The 23,715-nt window shown below is 53.2% G+C and overlaps 1 protein-coding gene and 1 long non-coding RNA gene across 3 annotated transcripts in view; one reads left to right on the forward strand and one right to left on the reverse strand.

The window, feature by feature from the left end:
- Nucleotides 1–23,691, forward strand: part of NSG1 (neuronal vesicle trafficking associated 1) — a 28,904-nt gene extending 5,213 nt beyond the window's left edge. The window contains exons 4-6 of one of the 2 annotated variants that reach the window (XM_038533401.1): nt 15,318–15,428; nt 22,213–22,450; nt 22,984–23,691. In XM_038533401.1, the coding sequence (XP_038389329.1) occupies nt 15,318–15,428; nt 22,213–22,416 (315 nt within the window). In that variant the 3' untranslated portion in view covers nt 22,417–22,450; nt 22,984–23,691. Of the gene's footprint in view, nt 1–15,317; nt 15,429–22,212 lie in introns of both variants that reach the window. The other variant, XM_038533400.1, reaches the window with a different exon arrangement.
- Nucleotides 1,452–11,164, reverse strand: LOC111095281. The gene is made up of 3 exons (XR_005357261.1): nt 10,716–11,164; nt 9,901–9,977; nt 1,452–4,298 (listed from the first exon to the last, which is right to left on the reverse strand). It is a non-coding gene; the product is annotated as an uncharacterized LOC111095281 (long non-coding RNA).
- Nucleotides 23,692–23,715: the final 24 nt, after the last annotated feature.

Consider the following 23,715-nt stretch of genomic DNA (forward strand, 5'->3'; position numbering starts at 1 on the left):
GATTGACCCAAGGTCAACATCTTTTCTTCTGCTCTGACCAGCCAGCTTAGCGTGTCCTCATCTGCAGCTCGTCGAACGACCTGCACCATCCAGGCTTTGGTGATCACCTCTTGGCTGAGGCAGAGGCAGAGGTGACCTCAATTTCAAGGTCATCAAATCTGTCATTCTGATGGCTGATACCATCTGGATATCTGAGCGTGTCTGGGTTTCTCATTCCTGATTTGACCTTCGCCCTTCTCAGCCCTGGCAGCAAGGCACTTGAACAGCTATCCTTCATCTGTTGAGGCTGTGGTGTACCAGCCCCGCCCGCCCCCCCCGATATTCTAGGCTCCAGGGATACCTTATTTTTGTGGCAGGTATTCCTCATGGGCCCTTTAGAAAAGGCATCCTTACAGACCACAGAGAGAGGCAACCCTCTCCACAGTCTGTCCCCAACCAACAGCCTCCCCCAGCTCCGGTGTCCTTCGTTTGTGTGTCTCCCACACACTCACCTGATACAGGTCCCCAGGGCCCCTGTTCCAGGCATGGGTGACGCATATTGGCCACCAGGGTGCTCGGCAGCCACAGCTGAGCACCTGTGTGGTTACCTGGCTCCAGGTGCCCAGAAGATCTGAGCCTGTCCCTGTGGACCAGGCTCTGGTGGCAGCATCCTGCCGTATCTCTGCTCCCACCTCCCAGGGGAGGGCCAAGAAGGTGATGCATACAGTAGGCGCTCAGTAGGGCGTTGCGTTGCAGTGCGCCCATTCTCCAGGCTTACACAGAAACCGTCCAGGCATGTTCACAAGCTTAGCATCTGTGGCCTCCTTAGGGTTCACCACCACGCCGAAGGGGGCGGCGCTCCCGCTTTTACAGATGAGACTTTGGAGTCTCAGGTAGTCCCTAGGGCTGGTCCTTCAGCCTAGTCCGTGCCTCCTCCGAGGCCAGTGCCTTTTCACCACACAGCCTGCCATACACCTTCCAGCTCCTTCGGTGTGGTGCCAGCTCTGCTGTGAAGCCTCCGGGGATTACCCTCACCCTCCTGGGGTTCCCGCTGTCCTTTGTTAGGAGCAGTAACAGGATGTAAACAGGGAGTGCTCCCTTGAGCCAGACTCGGGGTCAGGCCTGTCAGGCTTCTCATCTCACTTGATCTTGGTAAAAACCTCAGGAAGTGTGCCCCATTGTCTCCGTTTCACAATGGAGGGGAAACCGAGGCAGAGAGCATGACCCTGGGCAGCCTGCACTTGGCTAGGACACTCGAGGCGATGTGGCTGCCCCTCGAGCACATGTTTACATGGGGAGCTCTCCGCTCCGGGCAGCCCATTGTGCTGTTGCCCTCTTGTGCTGCTTTTTCCATTAAAAAATATTTTATTTATTTTAGAGAGGAGAGTGAGTGCAGAGGGAGAGAGAGAATCCCAAGCAGACTCTGCAGTGAATGCAGAGCCCAGCATGGGGCTCGATCTTACCACCCTGAGATCATGACCTGAGCCAAAATCAAGAGTCGGCCGCTCAACCGACTGAGCCTTGTGCTTCTAAGCACAAGGTGCTTCAAACCCAGGTGCCCCTTGTGCTTCTAAGAATCCTTTGCCTTTCTTGATTTGAAAACTCTCCTGGTGACCACTTCCTGGGATCCTGCATCTGCTCCTCGAGCCACACAGAACACAAGTCACCCTCCTTCCCAGCAGTCTTGGGATAGGTGGCAGGCCACACACTTGAGTCTTTTGCAGTGTGAGCCTCATATTCTGGTGTCTTCCTTCCATGTCATGGAGTCCAGGCTCCCCTCTGAGGGGCTGTTCTTGGCTGTGGTTCTCTTCAGGTGTGACCAGGTGTCCTGGTGAGGTCCAGCAGGGTGGCATAGGTCACCGGGTGACTAGCCATGCTGCTGGCCCAGAGTGCGCAGGGACCTGGTGAGATTTCCAGGGTTTGCCTGTGGGACCCTCACTTATTGAGTAAGGCAGCTCCCTATGGAGCCCTCGCCCTAGGCCATATGTGGATGTAAGCCCTTTCCGGGTGTTAACTCACCACTTCCCACCCGGTTGGGCAGACGACCCCCAAGGTCACAGTCAGCAGAGTGTGACCTGAACCGGGTGGCCAGGCCAACCTGACCAGGAGGCCTGCAGGCGTTATGCAGCTGAACACCCTGTGTTCTGTGGGCACATCAGGTTTTGGCTCCAACACCCTTCGGAACAGGGAAGATTTACCTGGTTCCCCATGCACCTGCCGTGGGGCCTGGGAGTGAGAGGTGGCCTCCAGGGCACTGTTGCTCTAAGTGTGCTCTGGGACCACCTGCGTTGGAATCACCTGAAGTTTGATTTTTAACGGAGGGGCCTTGGGAATGTGCACTGTGATGAGCCCTCCAGGTCATACACTAAGTATGTGGCCCTTTGTGGATGGAGACACATTCTAGCCCAGGGGCAGGGCAGGCTCACGAGAGCTGGCACCTTTTGGAAATGCTAAGGGCGTTCACCCTTCTGGAATGTTCTCCCAGCCTTTTATTGCCCAATTATGTGTCTGGCATCTTTGAAAGGAGCACACAATAGGGCACGCTTCTCCTGTAAGGCGGCAGCTGGCCGAGGGTTGGGGAGCGTGTGGGGAAAGGTGGTGTCTGAGATGAACCTGTGACAAGAGGTGGGGAGAAAGGATCTGCCTCCACCTGGCGCCACGCTCGGGGCTCCGTCACAGCTTTGGTCTGGTCAGAACCTCTTCCTCACCCTGCCAGTGACCGGGCCGCTTCTGCGTGGCGCCCAGCCCTGCCGTTCCTCTGTCCTTTTCATTTCCACGTGTGAATTGCAAGGATAAAATCACGTCTTTTCGGCTGTTGAAGCAACAAGTAAATAACGTGTCCCTCTTTGTCTCTAATTTGTGCACTTCAGGAGCAAGAAGCCGGCTGCTCTGCGCCTCCTCTTTATATACCTTTGGATGGCATCCTTGAGACGAGATGTCTTTTTGGATGTTACTTTATGGTTATCACTCGGGGATGAATCTCTTGGCTCCGAGGTTGCTAGGCTGGTTGCTAGGTAACCAGTGATGGGGAGAGGGTTCTGTAAGACTCCGCTGCACTGGGATTGCTGGATGAATCACCCGGCAGCGGCCGAAAGCCTAGGCTTCTGAAGAGGTTAGTGTCAACGAGGAAGAGTGCTCGTTTAATTAATTGGAGGTGTATTTATGCTGAGAATAAACACAGGCTGAGATGTTTCTCAAATTAAGGAAACCTAAACATTTTCCCAGTTGCATGTTCCCACTCACCGGTGCAGAGCCGTGAGTCGGGGTGTGGCTGGGGCTGCTGCTGAACGCTCTCCCCCTATCTCAGATGCTGGAGGGGCCATAGTTAGGCAGATTCAGAGAAGGTTCCAGCCCGGCTCTCCCGAGCCCTTTGTGCTTTATGGCTGCCCTGATGGAGAGCTGGAGAGCTGCTGAAGTTTCTGAGATTCACACACCTCCTCTTTGTGAGTTAAGGGTTTGGGTGAGCAAACTGCACCCCCTCCACCGGGTAGCAGGTTGCCCTCAAGGCCCTGAGAGGGTCTGGGGTGGGCCTGGCACGTGAACAAGTCTTTCGTGGCCCCCCGCAGAACAGGAAGGATGTCCCTGAAGGAGAGACCAAGTTTGTCTGAATGGCCCCCAGCGTCGGCAGTCGCTGCTGCAGCGGGGGTGTCCCTCTGCATCCTGTCACAAGTGATTCCGTGGGTGGCTTGTATCTTTTTCTCACATCCTTAATGACCTTGAGCTTCCTCTGCGCCCGTCTGTTTTCCACACTCTCCAGTAATCCCCCGGTGTGTTTCAAGATGCGTCCCTTAAATATTTATGAACGGCAACACCACTTCCTTGGCATCGGCAGCGGGGGCGGTCTTCATGCGGTGGCGGTGGCGCTGGGGATCTGAGAATTGCGGGCGGAATGCAGACCCCCCTGCCGCCGTCAGCGGGGCACCCTGCAGGCTTCAGCCCCACGGTTGGCTGGCCCAGCTGTGGAGTGGGGGCTTCATCCAGAATCCAATAATAAGAGGGTTGAGTCATCTTGGAGATGGGTGTCTGTGCATTCACTTTGTGGGTTACCTAAAATATTTAGTGTTGCACACACTGGAAGATGTCAGAATTCATACTGTTTTTCCAAGATTTTTTTTTTTTTTTTTTTTTTTTTTTTACTGCATTACTCAGCAGAAAACACATTTCCTTTCCCCTCCCCCTGACAGGGGGAAGGCCGAGGGAGTTGGAGGAGGAATAACCTAGCTGCCATCGACCCAGGGCCTGCTCAGGCTCTGAGCTTCGTGAGCATTATTCCTTTTCGGCTAGTAACAATCTTGAAGGCTGGTCTTGCTGGTTTCACTCTGTAGGTGGAGAATTAAGGTCAGAGAGGTTAAGGTCAGCCAGCTAACCGGGGGTGGAAGTACAGTTCAGACCCACATCCACTTGACACCCCAGAGCCCACACCAGCAGCTCTTCTACACCAGCAGCTGCGCAGGACCCATGGGATGGCCCTTCCCTGCTTCAGACATCCTGGATCCACCCCAGCTGGGCAGTGACCCCGCCCCAACCCCCACAGAGGCCCCCAGCAGGAGGAGAAGCCCCAGGGCCAGGAAGAGTGGATGGCCCCAACCAGACTCAAATGCCACTGGAGCTCCTCATCTATAAAATGGGGTGTGTGTGTGTAGAGAACTAGTGTGTGGACCAGGGCCTTGTAAGTTGAGTGACTTTGTCATTTATGGCCCAGACTGGGACACTCTGGAGAGGGACAGTGGACACTGTGCATTGGGGATGCAGGGCAGTAACCATCAGCCAGGACTGTCCTAATAAGCACCGAGGAGATACAGCCCCCTCCTTGTAACCTCCTTCTGTAGCTCACCCCGAGGCCCCTGTCCTACTTGGTATCCATCCATTCCTGGCTGTTCTTTCCAGAAAACGTCCCTCTTGCCTCTGGGGCAGGACTGCTGGCGCTTGGACTCTCCCCATCTCGCCAGGGCCCCTGCCAAAGCCTGTGCCTGCCGTGCCTCACCTGTCCGCTCTCCCTTCACCCATTTGTCCTTAGTGTGCTCAAATATGCATTATATAAATTTCCTTATTTTAAAGCATTTAACTCAGTGCCATTTAGTAGTTTTGCGGTGTTGTCCACCCATCACCGCTTTCTGGAGCAGTTCATTGCCCCAGGAGGAGACCCCTCACCCATTAGCAGTCGCTCCCTGTTTCCTCTTCCCATCGACCCCAGGCAACCACTGATGTACTTTGTCTCTGGATGTCCCAGGTGACTGCTGCTTTCACTGAGCGTGTTTCCAAGGGTCATCTGTGCTGTAGCACGGGTCAGTGCTCGTTCCTTTCTCTGGCGGGGTCGTACGCAGTTGAATGGCTAGACCCTCTTTTGTTTATCCCTTCATCCATCCATGGACACTTGGGCTGTTTCTGCCTCTTGACTAGTGTGAATAGCACCACCATGAACATTCATGTGCAACTTTTTGTTGGAAGCCGTTTTCAGTTCTTCTGGGTAGGTACCCCGGAGTGGAATTGCTGGTTCATGTGGTCATTTTATGTCAGATATAGCGAGGAGCTGCTGTTTCCCGCAGCAGCTGTGCCTTCACCCATGCCCACCAGCAATGTCTGAGGCTTCCAGCATCTGCACACACCACCACCACTTGTCACTCTCTGTCTCTTTAATGATGGCCATCCTAGTGGGTGCAAAGCGGTGTCTCATTGTGTTTTTTTTTTTTTTTCCATTTTTTTTTTTTCACTGTGGTTTTGACGTGCATTTCCCTAGTGGCTATTGACGTTGAGCATCTGTCCCTATGCCCTGTTGCCTGTTTGTGTATCTTTGGAGAGAGTATCCAAGTCCTTTCCCATTTTTAATTGGGTTGTTTTTGTGTTGTTTGGTTGTATTCTGGATACTTCATCCTTGTCTATCATTTGTAGATATTTGCTGCCATTCTATAGGGTGCCTTTTCAGTTGTCTGCTCATGTTCTTTGCACACAATTTTTAAAATTTGAGGGAGAATTTATTTTTTCTTTTGCTGCTTGTATGTTTGGTGTCCTATCTAAGACACCATTGCCAAGTCTGAGGTCATGAAGATTCACCTCTTTGTTTTGTCCTAAGAATTTAATGGCTTTTGCTTTTATATTTAGGTCTTTATTCCATTTTGAGTTAATTTTCAACTACGGTGTGAGGGAAGTGTCAAGCTTCTTTTGCGCGTAGATAGCCAGTTGTCTCAACACCATTTGTTGAAGAGACTTCTTGGCCCATTGAATAGTCTTGGTGACTTGATTAAAAAACCAGTTGATCGTGAACATCAGGTTTTATTTCTGGACTCTGTTCTATTCCATTTATATGGTGATTCATATGCCAGTACCATACTGTTTTAATTATCGTAGCTTTGTAATAAGTGTTGAAATTGGGAAAGATGAGTCCTTTGACTTATTCTTTGTTGTCAAGATTGCTTTGGCTATTCGGGATCCCTTGCAATTTCCACTTCTGCAAAAAAGGCTTTTGGGATTCTGATGGGGATTGCACTGAATCTGCAGATCAGTCTGGAAGTATTCTTGTCTTCACAGTATCAGGTCTTGCAGTCTGTGAACACAGGATGCCTTTCCACTTATTTGGGTCTTCTCTAATTTCCTTTAGCAATCTTTTCTGGTTTGCTGTGTTCAAGTCCCTTCCCTTTTTTACCGGAGGCAGTAAAATATAGCAGTATCAGCACTACCTGTGACTGTCACCAGTGCGGATCACACTGGTGTTTTTCTATCATGCTGCAGCTGGTGCCAGGATCTTGGGAAATGTGTATTCTCCTCCTTCCTTTGAAATCACAACATTTCTAAGATCCCGTTGTTTGATGTGTTAATAAAGAAATATTACATATATATATGAAGACAGAGAAGCAATATATATATAATACCACGAGTGTGATATATACATATCACAAATTTATGTTTTTGCAATATTTTGATGACAGTATTTCAGAATAATTGGTTTCCTGGGCAATCCTATGTATACATAGTGTCCTGTGCACATCAGGTACAATTCTGATAGGGCTTTATAGGCTTTTCTGGCTTCTAGAGAGTCAGTGGCACCGACATGGTGGAAACCCTGCTCTGGTCTCTCCCCTGACCCCTGCTGTTCTGGACCCACACTGTCCCTTAAAGGTCACTGCCCACAGCAGTGGGGTCTGGGCCCCAAGGGCCGTCGTGAAGCCCATGCTGGAGGACAGGGCAGTGTGTACAACTCCTGCACAGCAACTGTAATTTCTTCCCACTGTCTCCTGCTTCAAAGCTTTTATTGACAGCTGCACAAAAGTGATACAAATTTTTGGATTATGTAGAATCTGCTTTCTCTCCTCTCTCTCTCACACATACACACAGATCGATGGCAAACATGTGTCCTTCAGCCAACTGGCAACACCTCCCTGTGTGGCAAGAAATGGGAATTTGTCACCAAGGGGCAGCTGCCTCCTGGAATCCTACAGTGCCCAGGAACTGTCTGGGTTCCTATTTCTTGATGTGGCAGACAGGGACCTGTGGCACCTGGCTTGTGTCACCTCCTGCAGGATGTGTGATGTCCCTTTATCCCTTCATCCATCCATGGACACTTGGGCTGTTTCTGCCTCTTGACTAGTGTGAATAGCACCACCATGAACATTCATGTGCAACTTTTTGTTGGAACCCGTTGAATGCACCACATTCCTTGATGCCTAGGGGCTTTGGCGCAGCCTTCTTCCTCTGAGAACACCCCTTCCTCCCTTACTGCTCTGATGAGCTCCTCCTTCTCTAAGACCCAGACATCCCCCCCTCCAAGTCTTTCCAGCACAGGAGGGGGTCTTCAACTCCCCACCAACCACCGCGGAGTTGTGAGGAGTTAACACCTTGCAGCACAGACCAGGGCTGATGCTGTGGGGCCAAGGACACGCCAAGGTGGCCACTGTTTTGTCTTGAGAATGTCCATGGGCCATTGGGGATTCCATCGATGGAAGAAGGCAGGGCCCTGGGCTCTGGGACATTTTTTGCTTTTTGCCCTTATAGGCCCCTTCCTCCTTAAAAAAAAAAAAAAAAAAATTAAAAAGTGAAAGAAAAAAAGACGTTATTTCAGGATTGCCTTGGCCTAAAGAAGAATATAATCCAGACTGGATTCATTATTATATAATTATTTCTGGCTTTCCAACAAAATTAAAAACCATTTTTGTGGGTTGCTGAAAGCATGATAGGCCCCAGCTCTGGGCCTCGTGTGCCCAGTAGGGACAGTGGCTCTGAAAGATTGGCCCTGCTTCTAAGGAGGTGCCCTTCTCCAACCCAGGGGGCTCCCTGGCCTCGGGGCTCACAGCCCCCCTGAGAGCACAGATGGGGGCAGGCACCCGCTGTCAACCCAGGCGCTCCAGGCCCCCAGGAGCCCATGGGGGAGCAGCAGGCCCGGGTCCCGCCTCCTTCCTGTGTCTGATCCTTTGCTTAATAAAACCCAGACAGACTGGCACCTCTGCAAACTGAATTTATGTTCCATTTGAGGAGGAGACGCTATGAGTTGGCTTCAGGTACCCGAGGGCTGCTCTGTAAGTGCTCACTGAGAAGATGGAGATGGGCTGCCTGCCAACTGGATCCATTCACTTCCTCACTCCCGCAGTGGGCCCTGGGGAGGTGGGCTCAAGAGGAGGCCAGTTAGCTCCCCAGGGCATCTGTAACTAAGTATCCCTGCCTGAGTGGCTCAGAACAACACACATTTATTCTGTGTCAGTTCTGGGGGTTCAGAAGCCCTGAATCAGTGTCACTGGGCTACACTGAGGTGTTGGCAGGTGCTCCTCTGAGGGCTCCAGGGAAGGATCAGTTTCCTGGCCTCCTTGAGCTTCTCATGGTCTCCACATTCCTTGGCTCGTGGCCCCTTCCTCTATCTGTAGCCCAGCATCCTCCAGTCTCTGCTCCATCTCCTCTGTCTTCCTCTTTTTTTTTTTTTTTAAAGATTTTATTTTATAGAGTAGGGGGAGAAGCAGAGGGAGAGGGACAAGCAGACTCCACCCTGAGTGCAGAGCCCAATGTAGGGCTTGAGCCCACGACCCTGAGATGATGACCTGAGCCGAAGTCAGGAGTCAGACACTTAACTGGGCCTGAGCACCCCAGGCACCCCCTCGGCCTCCCTCTTGTAAGGCCCCCTGGGAGATCACTTGGGCCCACTTGGATAATCTAGGAGGCCTTCCCATCTCTAGACTTTGATTTTATTCCATCTGCAGAGTCACTTTTTGCACATTAGGCAAAGGACTTGGATGTCAGGACCTGGATGTCTTTAGGAGACACTACTCAGCTAACCCAGCCTCAGGTTGGTCACCTACGTGGCTGAGCCTCAGTGTCCCCAAGTGTAAAATACAGTCAGTAGTATTGCCTTCGGATGCTGTCGTGAGTACACAATTGTATTTAAACTGCCAGTCACAGCAGAGAGCGTGGTGGAAGTCTCTGGAGCTACTCATAATAGGGTATTTTGGCATAAGGTTGCCAAGGTTGGGGTGGGAGCTCAGTAGCTCCCAGCCTCCAGGAGTTCCATGCAGAAAGGGATCCTCCTTTTACCCCATGGTCCTCAGCTTAGGTTGTGTAAGGAAGTGTCTGGAAAGTTTTAAATAATAGCAAGGCCTGGATGTTGCTCCCAGTCTTCTGCTGCCAGTGCTGCAGGTGGGGCCCCCTTGTTGGGATCCCAGGAGCTCCTGGGTTTCTAACACACAGCCTCTTGGTGGTGGAGCCCCTTAATTGTGCCGAGGCTGGGTCACCACACATGACTGCTGCTTCTCTTCTTGCGCGTGCCCTGGGGCTCCTAGCGCCACTGCGTGTCTTGTTGGCTCAGCTTGAAGGTGTGGTCTTCTCAGTGCCAGGGCCTCTGTCATATGTAAAGGTGACAGATGTGGTGCCCTCCGAGGACCCGCCATGCCCCAGGGTAGCAACATTGTGTGGGAATGGGCTTCACATTGTGTAGCAAAGGCTTACCCTGCACCCCTGGGTGCAGCATGCATCTCCTGGGCTCCTCACTGTACACCTGGGTGCTGGGCTGGTGTGCCCATTTCCTGGTAGAGAGAGAACCAGAGGTCAGGGTGTGGATGCCCTTCCCAGGGTCACTGTTGTATGTGGGCCAAGCAGGCCTGGAACCTAGGGCTCTTGACATTCACTTGGGCAGTGAGTGGCTGATTTGTTTTCTAGTCAGCATACTCTGGGATTGGTTGAGAGATGGGGCCATGGGTGGTTGGGGCTGTCCAGGATGCTTCTAGTCAGGGTCTATCAACATAGAGAAAGTCTGAAGGATGCTCCCAGTAAAGAGGTATGTTTGGCTAGGTAATTTCACACTTTTTTCTGGAATATTCCTAGTTGTCTCATGGGAGATGGGAAGGCTGTGAAACTCTCCAAGATGGGACACGCTTTTATTTCACTTCAATTGAACTGGGAAATAATAAATGCTGGGTTATGTGGTAATTGCATGTACTCTTGGCATTGGGAGAGGCTGGGATGTTCCAGAGCCTTCCTGGAGGCAGTGGGCCTGGCCAGGGCTCTGAACGGCAGGGCAGAAAGGTGGTGCAGTCTGGCCTTCTGGGAAAGGACAAGGATGACAGTAGATGGAGAACACCTGTAGGGGAGGCAAGCCAGCCCTGAGCCCTCCTGAAAGAGCTCTGGCATTTGGGGCTGTGGGAGCTCACTCAGGGCTGCTGTAACACTGTCAGGGCCTTAACCAGCAGAAAGTGATGTTCTCACAGTTCCAAAGGTCAACAGGCTGTGCTCCCTTTAAAGCCTGGAGGGAAGTCCTTCCTCACCTCTTCCTGGTTTCTGGTGGCAGCTGGTGACTCTGGCATTCCTTGGCTTGCAGATGCATCCCTCAACCCTCCATCTTCACAAGGTTCTCCATGTGTGGGCCTCTTGTGTCCAAATTTCTCCTTTGTATGAGGACACAGTCAGATTAGGACCCACCCTAATTACCTCAATTTAAACACATCTGCAAAGACCCTATTTCCAAATATGGTCACATTCAAAGGTATAGGGCTTCCATATTTTGGGGAGGGGGAGAAACAGTATAACCCATAACGGGCCTAGTGCATGAGGCTGACATCTCTTCAAACCTTCTAACCCTAGTCATTCTCCTGATGAACATGTAAGAGCATGAGGCTTTATGTTCCTCTCTAGAGAGGAGATATGCAGGTGATCTGCTTAGGTACACAGTTGGCAGATGGCAGAGATGGGGTCCAATTCTGAGCCAGCTGGGGATCTTTCTGGAAAGGCCCACAGCTATCTCCTCAGGCCATGATAACCACAGGGGTGCACTATGCCACACGGTGAATAGGAGACCCACATTTCTCTTCCCACCCCAGGGCATTTCCCAGGTCTGAGCAGACTCTGGGGCTCAGGAGAGGCTTAGGGTTTGCAGAGGTGTGTGTGGGGGGGAAGAGTGGGGCCAGCCTGCAGGGGAAGGGCTTTGCCACACCAGACACCCCCTCCTAACTGTCCGTGGATTTCTTTCTTTGCCTCCCTCCCCTGACTATTCCAGGAACTGTCATGTTCTCTTTTCTTGGTTCTGTGAGCTCCTCTGTCATCAGGCCCGGGAATCCTGGATGAAAGGCCCAGGCCAGGTTCCAGGAGGAGAGCCCCAGAGGAAGTGGTTCCCACAACCCTGCCGAGAGACTGGGCTTATTTTTAAACCTAAACAGATGGGATGCGGTGAACCAAACAGGCGTGGTTTCCGTATTCAAGGGAGAGTTTTAAGAATGCCCTAGGATATGAGATGGGGGTGTGTGTGTGTGTGTATTGAGAATTGTTTGACATCTACCATTATGGTAATTTCAGCTTTGTAACACTAAGACTCAATATAAAAATTGGATTGTTTGGGTTTTTGCTATTGAGTTGTAGGACTTCTTCATGTATTTTGGATTTTAAGCCCTTTTCAGATCCACAGTGGTTGTAAATACTTTCCCCCACTCAGGTCAGCTTTTCCATTCGTTGATGGTTTCCTTTGTGGTCTCCTTTTTAGTTTGATGTCCCACATGTCAATTTTTGCTTGTGTTCCTTTGCTTTTGGTGTCAGATTAAAGAAATCATTGCCAAGACCGATGTCAAGGGGCTTAACTACCTGTTTTCTTCTAGGAGTTTTATGATTTCAGGTCCTTTGTTTAAGTCTTTCTTTAATTGCATTTGAGTTAGTTTTTGTACATTGTGTGAGAAAGTGGTCCAGTTTCACTCTTGGGCGTGTGGCTGTCCACTTTTCCCAGTACCAGTTATTGAAGAGACTGTCCTTTCCCCATTCTTGGCTCCTTTGTCATAAATTAATTGACCAAAAATGTGTGGGTTTATTTCTGGGTTCTCATTTTATGTCAGTAATGTACTGTTTTGATTGCTATAGCTTTGTAACACAGTTTGAAATCAGGGAGCACTAGGCCTCCAGATTTGTTGTTCTTTCTCAGGATTGCTCTGGCTGTTTGGGGTCTTTTTATGGTTCCATACAAATTTGAAGGCTGTTCTAGTTCTGGGAAAAATGCCATTGGAATTCTGATAGGGTTTGCACTGAATCTGTAGATTGCTTTGGGCAGAATGGATATGTGAACGGTGTTCTTCTAATCTATGAACACAGAATATCTTTCCATTATTTGTGTCTTCTTCAAGTTCCCTCATCAATGTCTTTTTTTTTTTTTTAAAGATTTATTTATTTATGAGAGACAGAGCGAGAGAGAGAGAGAGACACGCAGGCAGAGACACAGACAGAGGGAGAAGCAGGCTCCATGCAGGGAGCCTGACGTGGGACTTGATCCCGGGTCTCCAGGATCACACCGGGCTGCAGGCAGCGCTAAACCGCTGCGCCACCGGGGCCGCCCCTCTCATCAATGCCTTAACAGTTTTCAGCATGCAGGTCTTCCAACTTCCCTGGTTAAATCTATTTATAGAATTTCTTTTAGATGCAATTATAGATGGGATTGTTTTCTCTTTTTGATAGTTTGCTATTCTTGTATAGAAACCCTGCACATTTTTGCCTATTGATTTTTGTGTCCTACAACGACCAAATTTGAATAGTTCTGAGAGTCATTTGGCGCAGTCTTTAGGGTTTTCTATACGTAATACCATGCCATCATGCAAATAGGGACAGTTTTACTTCTTCCTTTCCAATGTGGATGCCTTTTATTTTTTGTAATGCTCTGGCTCAGACTTCCAGTCCGATGGTGAACAGAAGTGGCTAGTGGGCATCCTTGTCTTGTTCCCAAACTTAGAAAGCTTTCAGCTTTTCACCATTATGCTGTTAAGCTGTGGGTTTGTCCTAAATGGCCTTTATTATGTTGACACATTTCCTCTGTACCCATTTTGTTTTTATCATAAATGGATGTTGAATTTTGTCAAATGCTTTTTCAGCATCTCTTGAAGTTGATCACCTGTTTTTATCCTTCTTTTTATTCATGTAACATATCATTGATGTGCCAGTGTTGAACCAACCTTGCATCCTGGAATGAATCTCATTTTATTATGGTGTATGATCCTTTTAATGTATGACTGAATTCAGTTTGCTAATATTTTCTTGAGATACTCTAATAGGGCTTCTTAACCTGTTGTGTGCCATGGGCCTCTTTTTGGAATAGCCTTTTCAAATGTCTAAAATAAAATACAAAGGGTTGTGGGACACCTTGCTGGCTGAGTCAGTTAAGCATCCTACTCTTGGTCTCATCATTGGGAGATCAAGCCCCATGTTGGGCTTCATGCTGGGCATTGAGCCTACTTAAAAAAAATACAAAGGGTTATGAAGGAAACCAGTTAAGTTAAAGATAGCTCTTCCCAAAGACCACTCTGGGAAAGACAGCCCTGCTGCTCTGGACTGTTCAGAGAGCCCCTGAAGTTGCCCTTGCTGCCCCAGGGCCTGCTAGCGGTAGCTGGGTCCTAGGCAGGGCAGATTTGGGTAAGCAGTAGCCCGGGTGAGTGTGGGGAGGTGGCTTGGGTAGGACAGGGCAGTAGGTGTGAGGGAGGCTGCGTGGCCTGGGCTGGGAGCCCAGCTCTGCATTTGCCAGCTATGTGACCTGAGTGAGGGTAGGAGTGACAGTGTAAGTTACAGCAACAAGAGCAAATACTTCCTTCCTCAGTGTGTACTTGCGCCCAGGTGCTGTCCTCAGGAGGATCCCATTGAGTCTTTGGCCCTTCTACTCACCCTGGGAGCTGGGTCCTTCTGTTGCCACTGGCAGGCAGGAGCCTGACCCAGAGTAGCTGAGCAACTTGCCCAGAGCCTGCCTGCCCATCCCCAGTATCGGCACCAGCAAGGCTGCCACTCTTGTTGAAAGCCTGAGGGTTCCAGCTGCTGCCTCTGCTGCCATATGGCCCTGGGGCTGCGGCCCCCTCTCCTTCCTCATAGATTTGACCTCTGCAGTCTCCCTGGGCCGTCTGGGGTTGTGTTCTTGCCGTGTACCATAGCTGCCACCAGAATCCAGTGGTGCCTTTCCTCTGGGCACTTGGGGGCCCCAAAGCATCTGTGACTTCATCTGTGTCCCTGTGTCAGGCGTGGGCTCCATATGCAGTATAGGCTGTCCAGGCAGACTGGAGTCTCTCTGGCCCTTAGAGAGCGTGACAGCCCTGACAGTCCAGGTTGTGTCACAAGGTCACAGAATATAGGGACGGGGAGGAAGAGCCTCATGGGATGTGATTCAGAGACTTCTTGCCTGCCTGGGGCCTCAAGGGGCATCCCTGGGCAAGGGGAACAGGGGATATGTCACCTGGCTGCAGTGAGCATTAGCTGGGGAGTGATGGGGAGGCAGGTGGCCAGGGTGGGCGTGAGAGATAGGGGAGAGTCTGGGTGTTCGTGGGCCCCAGGGTGCACGGGTCACCTGGAGTGTGTCAAGTGCCAGCATGGTGTCAGGAAAGGAGGGTGCTCCAGGTGGGGCCAGCCCCAGCATGGCAGGCTGTGTGCTTCACTTCTAAGGCCCCACAGTGCCCTGGGCCAGTGCTCCCAGCTGCCACGATGCAGGCCTGGCCTCTGGGGAGGGGACACAACTGAGCATGCAGGAGACGTGAGGGCAGAGGTGATGGGGACCCAGGAGACATCTGGGCTGATGCATCACCTCTGTGATCCCACACCCGTGACTCCATCAGGTTTCCAAGTGTCCATGATGCCCAATTGTGTCTGTAGCCCCAGGTCCTCACGCAGGGCCCGGAACACCAAAAGTAGGCCATTTACCATAAAGGTAGCAAGTGCCTGTGGTGAGAAAGAAAAGCGATACAAAAAGTTGTCCAGTGACAAGTGATCTGCTCTGCCGTCCCTGGCAGCCGCCTGGAGGCTCTTGTGCGGGTCTCTCTCCAGAGACAGCCTCTGTGTGCACCAGTGCACGTCCGTGTGTCCGTCTGGCTGCCCCCACACGGGGTCTCAGCAGCCACCCTGATGGGCCCCGCCTCTGCCCACAGGTCTCCGTGCTGGTGCTCTTTGCCCTGGCCTTCCTCACCTGTGTCGTCTTCCTGGTCGTCTACAAGGTGTACAAGTATGACCGTGCCTGCCCGGATGGGTTCGTCCTCAAGGTAAGTAAAGCTCCGCCTCCCTGAGGTCGCCAGATGCCCCCATGGAGGGACAGGCACTAGAGCAGCAGGGACTCTATGCAAGGGTGCAGGGAAGGGAGGCAAGGAATTGAACTGACCTCAACCCAGGGGGGTGGGGGTGTGGAGCACCAAGGAGGAGGCTTGTGGGGGGTTGGGGGAAACTGACCGCAGGGCTGGGCACACACCCCACACTCCTGCCTGCGTGTCCCTTGGCCCTCGGCCCCCGCTCTGCCCGGCACCCACTTGGCTGGGCTCTCCATGCACGTGGAAATGCTTGCTTTGCTGTGATGCTTCGCCTTCCAGAAAGCCTGCAAGTGGCACATAAGCATACACAGGGAACAAGAGGACTGAGTGACAACAAAGGGCGAGAAGAAGGGAGAAGAGGTGAAGCAGGAGCTAGTAAAACGGATTTGTACCCATTTCCCACACACTCAGCACCTGGGCCCCACATCGGGTTCTGAGCTCTCCAGAGCCAGTGTGAAGAGGGAAAGGGATCGTTTCCAGGATCTGGTGTTGCCGAAGTGAACGCAGGAGAAGCCCACGCCGAGAACACGCAAGGACGGGCGCGGCTTGTCAGCTGTCACCGGGTGGCTTTGCTTTGGTTTTTGCTGATGGGCGGGATGCAGAGCCCTGGCTTGAGTGGGCAGGCAGAGCCAGAAGCCACGTTTCCTGGCACACTGCACTGTACGTAACGCTTCTGAGCCTCCAGCCCTCCTCTGCTCGGCAAGCACACTGCCTGCCGAGTGCCAGTCGCAGCCGCTGCTCCTCCAGGTGCTGGAACCCAGCCAGGACCCAGTCAGGTGAAGATCCCCACCTTTGGGAAGCTCCCTGCTGGTCTCCAAAGAAACGTGAAGTCGGTCGTATACTGCGTTTGTTTACAAGCAGTGGAAAACAGAAGAGGAAAGCAGGGTTGGGGACTGCAGCTGCTAACAGGGTGGTCAAGTTTGAGCAAAGCTCATAGGAGGCCAGTGAGGACCTATGTGTGGGGGCGGGGGGGCGGGGGGGGAAACCTGGGGAACCCCCCTTACCCCTTCCACAAATCCGTTCAATCCCCCCTGGACAGGCTTGCAGAGGATATGCTCTGTTTGCGAGCTCAGGAGTCACCACAGTTTAAAGGCCAGCCCCAAGGGTTTGGGGGCTTTGAGGCCAGGGCGAGGCTGGGAAGGGAAGGGTTGGCCTTGACGGAGCAAGCCCAATAGCAGACACTGGAGACTGGCAGGTTCAAACCAGGCCGGCTGGGGGAGTGGCAGTGCACACAGGTGATAGCAGGACAGTGCCTGTATGGTCAGCCTGGAGGACTGGGAGCTGTGGGAGGTGAGCCAGCTACGGCTGGACGGTGCCACACTTCATGTGCCAGGCAAAGGGACATAATGGGACGGCCACTCAGTGGCCCGGGGAGGCTGGAAGTTTGGTGACATGGCCCAGGAGGCTGCTGCAGGGGGCCTGGGGAGAGACCAGGGTCCAGCCTGGTCAGGGTGCTGGGGATGGAGACTGGGTGGGGGACACAAGAGGGGAGGACCTGGTCCAGAGCCTGGTGACACAGAGGGGCTGACGTCATAGAGAGGAAGCAAAGCAGACGCGGCAGCGGTGCCCTGATGGGAACCGGGTGTGCAGAGGACAGCTTCCTGGGGACTGGACAGACTGCTCACAAACAACTGGGGCCAGCAGCTCCTGGTCATCGGGGGGCAGGGTTTGCGTCTGGGCTCTCTGGGCCAGGACAAGCTGGCTGCATGGAGGGGAGAGGGGTAGGCCAAAACCACCTGGCCTGGCCTGCAAGACCTATTGTGCTAGAAAGCCAGGTCCCGGCAAGTGGAGTCCGAGAGAGGAAGCTCTGGTTCTCGGAGTCCTTCAGGGAAGGGGGCAGGTATCTGCGTGTGCAGAAGGCTCTGTGGGTGAGCCTGCTGTCCAGGCAGCCTGGGGAATGGAGTCCAGTGATTGTTCTGTAGGTGTGTCTCCTGGGACTTTGGCATTTTCCACTGGCCTTTCCGTGAAATCGGGGGCAGGTGTCCTTCCCGGAAAACATAGATGAACGACTAGGGAGCTGCCAGCCTGTACCTAAGTGCGCTCGGCTAAAGCTGGGGGGGAGGGGTGTGTGTGCCAGAGTCCCCCCCCCCCCCCACGTTTGTGCACGTGCAGGTCACACCAGACCCTGACAGTTTACGGTTTGCACACGCTCCCAGAAACCTCACAGGCATATACCATTAGCCCCCCACTGTACCAGTGGGAGGGACGCAGTACAGACTCGATGGTCATTGTGTCCAAGGTCACACCCTGTGGCTCATTCATATATATTTAGCACGTGTTTATGAAGTGCCTCCTGTGTGTGCCCAGCCGGACAGGAGTCCAGGCCCTACCTCTGCCTGTATTCTAGTGGAGGAGACAAGGGGCAAGCAGACACCAGGGTGATGTGTGCTGGGGGTCACCTTTCGGGTCACTTGGGGTGCAAACTGAATGAGGAGTCCGTTTAGCCAGTGGGTGGTCTGGGCCAGGCTTGGACTGAGGACACAGGCTGGGCTGGGTTCTGCTGACCCCAAAGCCAGAAGGGGCCCCGTGGGCAGGGAGGATGGGCACAGGTACCACAGAGGTCCTGGCATGAGGCTGAGGACAGGCACCCGTGCCCACGCTCTGGGTGAGAGGAGGCGTCTGACAAGGGGATTTAGGAAGGCAGATCCGGGCTGGGGAGGATGCTAGGTTTCCGTCTTTTCCCTGAAACCATGGATTTATTATAGGAGTATTAGGGGTTTTAAAAGTGTTGGAAACTGCTGAAACCCCACATGTTGACATCTGGGTATCCCTGGTAGACCATTAGCAGACACACGTACTCATGGTGGAACTCCTGCACGAGGAACACTTACGCTGGCCGAGTGCCAGCTCGGAACGGCTGTTCGGAACATGCTTTCGAGCATGACCTCACTGGTCCAACTATCATTTTGTCCTGTTCTGAGGGATAAGGCTCCTCACACTCATCCACAGAGGGACAGAGGGGCACATGGCTGTGACTTCTGGCCTGATTGGGGCCGGGTCAGAGCTTCCAGGGAGGCCCTGGCCCCATGCTCCCTCTGGAACTGGGGTTCTCGCCTACCACCAGCCCCCAGGGCACCTCCCCGGCACGTTCTTCCTGCCGCGGTGTGGGCAGCGGCAGGACTGTGCGTCCTCCCTGGCCTGGCCCCCGTTCTGTTATGTCTGGAGGCCCAGCTCTGGCCTGGGGTGGAGTCTCGCAGCTGCCCAGCCTGTGCCGGCCGCCTCAGGACGTCTAGCAGGACCCTGTGCTGGCAGGTGGCAGGAGGAGAGGAAAGAGCAAAGGGCAGGTGGCAGTGCCGGCTGGGGAGGGGGTGGTTGCCTGCCTTGCACGTGAGGAGGCGTGGCTGGGGTCAAGCTGCTGCTGAGACACAGGTGTCCCCTTGGTGGTGGCCCTGCGGCTTTCCATCTTTCCTTCCTTTTCCGTGTGAGCATGGACACGTGGCTTCTCACTGAGCGGCCCATCACTGACTTCAGTCCTCACGGCCACACAGGAGGTGGGACTCCCCAGCCCCATGTCGTAGGTGGGGGAGCCGAGGTTGAGAGGAAGGAACTGCGGTGGCCGTGGCCATGGTGTGGGCTGGCCTCCGAGGCCAAGCTCCTTCTGCAGCACGGCTGCTGCTGCCTCACCCACTGACCTGCTGGACGGGCAGTCCTTTGTCCTCTCCTGGCGCTCTGTGCTCCGGGGGGTCGGCAGGGGGTTCTGATCCTGGTATCTCGGGCATCAGGGAGCGAGGAGGAGGGGGACCATTCTCTACGGGTGGACAGTACTGGGCTGACGGGGAAGCCCACGTTGAACACCTTGCCTTTCTGTTGCCACTCGGCCAGTGGCAGTGAGCCCCTCAGAGCCACCCATGGCACTCACCCGGGTCATGGGTTCTGGTCTGGGGAACAGAGGCATGTGGACGTGCTGTAAACCCCCCAAGAACACAGGGTTTTCTACACATCCCTTTACCCCAGACTGTCTTGTCCTTCACCTCCTCACTGTCCTCCAGACCCGTCAGTGAGGGAATGGTAGTTTGGGGGCCAGGTGCCAGGCCAGGTGTGACACCACTCCATCTGTCAACAGCCATGCCAAGTAGGCACTGACCTCGCTCTGCTGAGGCCAGGCCTGCCACTTCCTGGTGTTTGAGTCACGGAGCTGGGGATTCCTGGGTGAGGGCCATGGGGTGGGACAAGGCCAGCAGGGTTGGTTTCAGAGGGCCCATGGCTTGGGCAATGGCATGTTGTCTTTGGTGCTTCTGAACATGGTGGGCAGCCCCGCTGTGGGAGAGCCAGTCCCCAGCCACGCCTCCTCACTTCACGATGACCCTCCCATGGCCCATATCCCAGGAGAACCATCTGGGGGGAGAGGGACCTCGACTGATCATGAGAGGCCTCCAAGTCTGAGCACATGGGGGCTTTTCTGTAACTGGGGAGTCATCCCCTCTGTGTCTCCACAATCACGTGCTCAGCCCTGTCGGCGTCCCTGCTTCTGACAATGACGGCGGCCAGGCTACGTGGGCCCGTGTGCTGGGGAGTTCTCTGGGGTTGGAGGACAGGCTGTTGTCTGAGAGGATGTCACGTAGGCCGTGGTGCTCACCTGGCTTGGGTCACGGCAGCCATCCCGGGCAGACCTCTCAGCCTCCCTGAGCGCTGCCAGGGGAGCCCCAGCCAGGCCTGCGAGGGTGCCGGAGGCTGGGCTGGTAACGCAGGCCCGGCGCGGAACCCGGCAAGTGCTGGGGCCTCGACGCCGGCTGTAGATGTGAGACTGCCGCGGCTCTGGAAAAAGTGGTTCTGCCCCTGCGCCAGGGCTGACTGCTGCTGCCCCTCACAGTGCCTGTGTCGGAGCGGAGTGGGTCGTCTGTTGGCGGCTTTGCACGGGGACACTGTGTGGGGTTCTGGGCACTCTGGGAGGCCAGGCTGGAGAGTTACTTCCCCTCTGTGGGCCTCCTTCGCCCCATCTGTCACAGCGGACTAAATGGAATTTACCTCACAGCGAGAGAGGGTGCGTGGAAAGCACTTGTCAAGCTGTCAGGTGCAAAGACAAGGTCAGGAGGAGGAGAACATCGGCGTGGGAGGCAAAACCCCAGTCCCATTTTCTTTGCTGCCAAGGAAGTGGCAGGTGGGCCTCAAATCTACAGGAAGACCTCAAGGAGCAGCTTTCAGACATTAAGGACAACCTGGGCCCAGGCTGGGGCGAGACTCCTGGAGGAGGTTCCCCCGCTGCGTGCTGGGCTGGCCCTGCGGTCCCCTGGCACCGTCTGGGTGCAGCAGCTGTGGCCAGCCATCCTAGCGATGGCCTGAGGTGCCCAGAGATGTGGTCATCAAGGTCCCGTCACATTCTCCACACACAGCTTGCCCGGGGGAGGTGGAGGGACACCTTGGCTAAGCTTAGCACTTCTTGCTAAGCCACGGGAGTCAGTCAGAGTGCTGTAGGTGGTGCTTGGGCTTCGGACCCTGGCTGTGCACTTGCCAGCAGGGTGGCCGTGGCCAAGATAGACGGCACTCGGTGTGCCAAGCCTCAGAATCATCTGGGATGTTTAAAAATACAGATGGCTCCAGAACAGATGTGCTGAGTCAGACCCTTCGGGGTGGGTGGAGAATCTGGGTTGTGAAACTCTTCCTGGTGGCTGTGCAGGTGGCCGAGGCCAGGGACCTGTCTTAGCCGCAGTCTCCCTTCACTGTCTGGTAAGGAGGCTGTGGCATTTGTGTTTTGCTTTGGTTGTTTAGACACACAGGTAACGTGGCTTCCACAAGATGGAAGGCTCCTGCTGGAAGGCAGTGGGGCTCTGGGAGGCCATCCTGAAGCCCCGATTCTGTCCCATGCTGCCCTGCCAGCCCCCAGAGTATTATCCTTCTCTGGGCGAAGCCAGCGGAGAAAGGGCCACTGGAGAGCAAGTGGACAGATACCCACTCCTGTCCCACTGGCCAGAGTTAGTCCTGTGGCCTCACCTGGCTGCCAGGAGAGCTGTGGGATGTGTAGTTGCTAGCTGGGCGCCAAGTGCCTGCTTCACTCTGGGAGAACAGGTGGTGGGAGACGACCCACAGCCCCACACACCGCTCTCACGGGCTTGCTGAGCTCATCTATGGTGTGGGCTGGCCACAGCAGCAGCGATGGGGCAGTGGCTCAGGCTGGTTCTGGGACTGGTAAGGAAAGGCAGCTTGTGGTATGGGATCTTAACTTTTTGGGGTTCTAGACCTTTTACCAGATCCTGACCTCTCAGGGTTCCATGCCTGTAGAGACAGAGCCTCTTCCTTCATGGACAGCTGTGGGGCCAGTCTCCTCTGCCTCCCTCCCCCTCCCCAGATGAGGCCTACGAAAAACCTAGCTCCCAGAAGGCCTTGCTGACTTCCCTTCCTTCCCTATTTGAGTATATTTTCGGGAGATGTAAAATAAATGACAAGTTTAAGATCAGAGGGCCCATGGCTTGGGTAATGGCATGTTGTCTTTGGTACTCCTGGTACAGGCCTGGCACGGGTGGCTTCTGAACTTCTCTAGTGAAGCAGGCAGGCTCACTGTCCTGGTACATGCCCCTGGAATCCAAGCACTGTGGTATCATGGCCTACCTTAGAGAGGTAGAGAGGCCTACCCTGTCACGATGTACATCTGTCGGGTGGTCACTGAGCTGTGCCAATGGCAGGACCCGTGCCTGCTTTTGCTTATCATTGTATTTCTCCCCTCAGCCCAGAGAAGGTGCTCCGTAAACATCCGTGGGGTGTCCCTCCAGCCTTGATGCATGTGTCTCAGTGGCCTCTTCTCTTTCAGAACACCCAGTGCATTCCAGAAGGCTTGGAGAGCTACTACGCAGAGCAAGACTCCAGTGCCCGGGAGAAATTTTACACAGTCATCAACCACTACAACCTGGCCAAGCAGAGTATCACTCGTTCTGTCTCACCCTGGATGTCCGTTCTGTCAGAAGAGAAGCTGTCCGAGCAGGAGACTGAAGCCGCCGAGAAGTCAGCTCAGTGAGGTGGGCAGGTTCCTCACAATGAGTCACTTGAAGGTAAAAAGGGACTTGGAGGGACGTTTCATTAAATATAATTACCAATAATTTAGAGGTTACTCATTTATGGTGCAACTGCTTCTGTTTGCTGATGCTGCTTTGCAAATAAAACTTGCTGCCGGCCACTCATGGGCATAAAACCAAGTGCATATCAGCGTTGCTTAAACAGCTCTGACACCACTTTTCATGTTAAGGAGTCTTAATTTAGCTACTTTACGGGGACTTATTGGATGCTATCAAAAAATAAATTTACACTGGATATGCAAGGGGTTTGGATTCAGATAAATAATGCATTTTGTGGAATTGATTTTTTTACGCCCCCTCCCCTTGCTGTTTGAGATCCTACTCCACAGCTGTATTTAGAGTGACCCCCACTTTGCTAAGAGCAAGCTGTACTTAAGATTTCTTCCAACCTTCAGTCAGGCGGCAACAGAGCCACCAAGCCGCATGGTGGTGAGGTGCGCAGAGAAGGAAGGAAATAGGCCTTCTGAGAGCAAACAGACCCTCTTTCCTTCCCTGTGCTCATTCCTAAGTGCGCAGGTGTCCTGTGGCCAGACACACTCGGGTGGCTGTGTCCCCCACCCCAACCACCGGAGTTGGCATCTTGGTGCAGAGTGGACCATGTTTTGCTCCAGTGCATGCAGACCGTGTCCCAGCATGTGAGGTGAGGGGCTGAAGGAAGAGCGGCCCCCAGGCCGCAGGACTCTGTCCCCCTGTAGGTAGTCCGTCTGCTCTGTGATGTGTTAAATAGGAACGAAACCCCTTTGGCCTTTTTGTTCTCTTCTGTTATGAATAATATTCACATCAACAGCCCTGTTAGCAAGTTAGTTTTTAAAAAACTTATTTGTGTTGGAAAAGTGAAAATGTAATTGCTGGGAAGCCAAGATCAATTTTTATTTTGTGAACTAGAACTCCTTTGATGTATGAAGCAGGCAGGAAAGGCTGGGAGGGGCTCATGTGGCAACTTGCAAATCCAATGATGACATTTCAATTCACCGAATCTTTGTAAGAAAATTATGTCTCAACCTGAATCTTGACATTAAAGTATATGTTTACAAAATTGCCAGTTAGATAAGCTAAGTGTGTAAGACGATTAAATAGAAAAAAAAAAAAAAGACATTCGCAGACATTTTCTTCCATGTTATTTGAATGTGTTGTTTCTGGTGGACATGTCAAAAGTTTCACTGTTTTTTAGTAGATCAAAAATAAATGACAACTAGTGCAAGATCTGTTGCAAACAAGCATGGTGGTCATGGCCGACTCCA

Source organism: Canis lupus, chromosome 3 (assembly GCF_011100685.1).
Source record: "Canis lupus familiaris isolate Mischka breed German Shepherd chromosome 3, alternate assembly UU_Cfam_GSD_1.0, whole genome shotgun sequence".
In the NCBI taxonomy this organism is placed as follows: domain Eukaryota; kingdom Metazoa; phylum Chordata; class Mammalia; order Carnivora; family Canidae; genus Canis; species Canis lupus.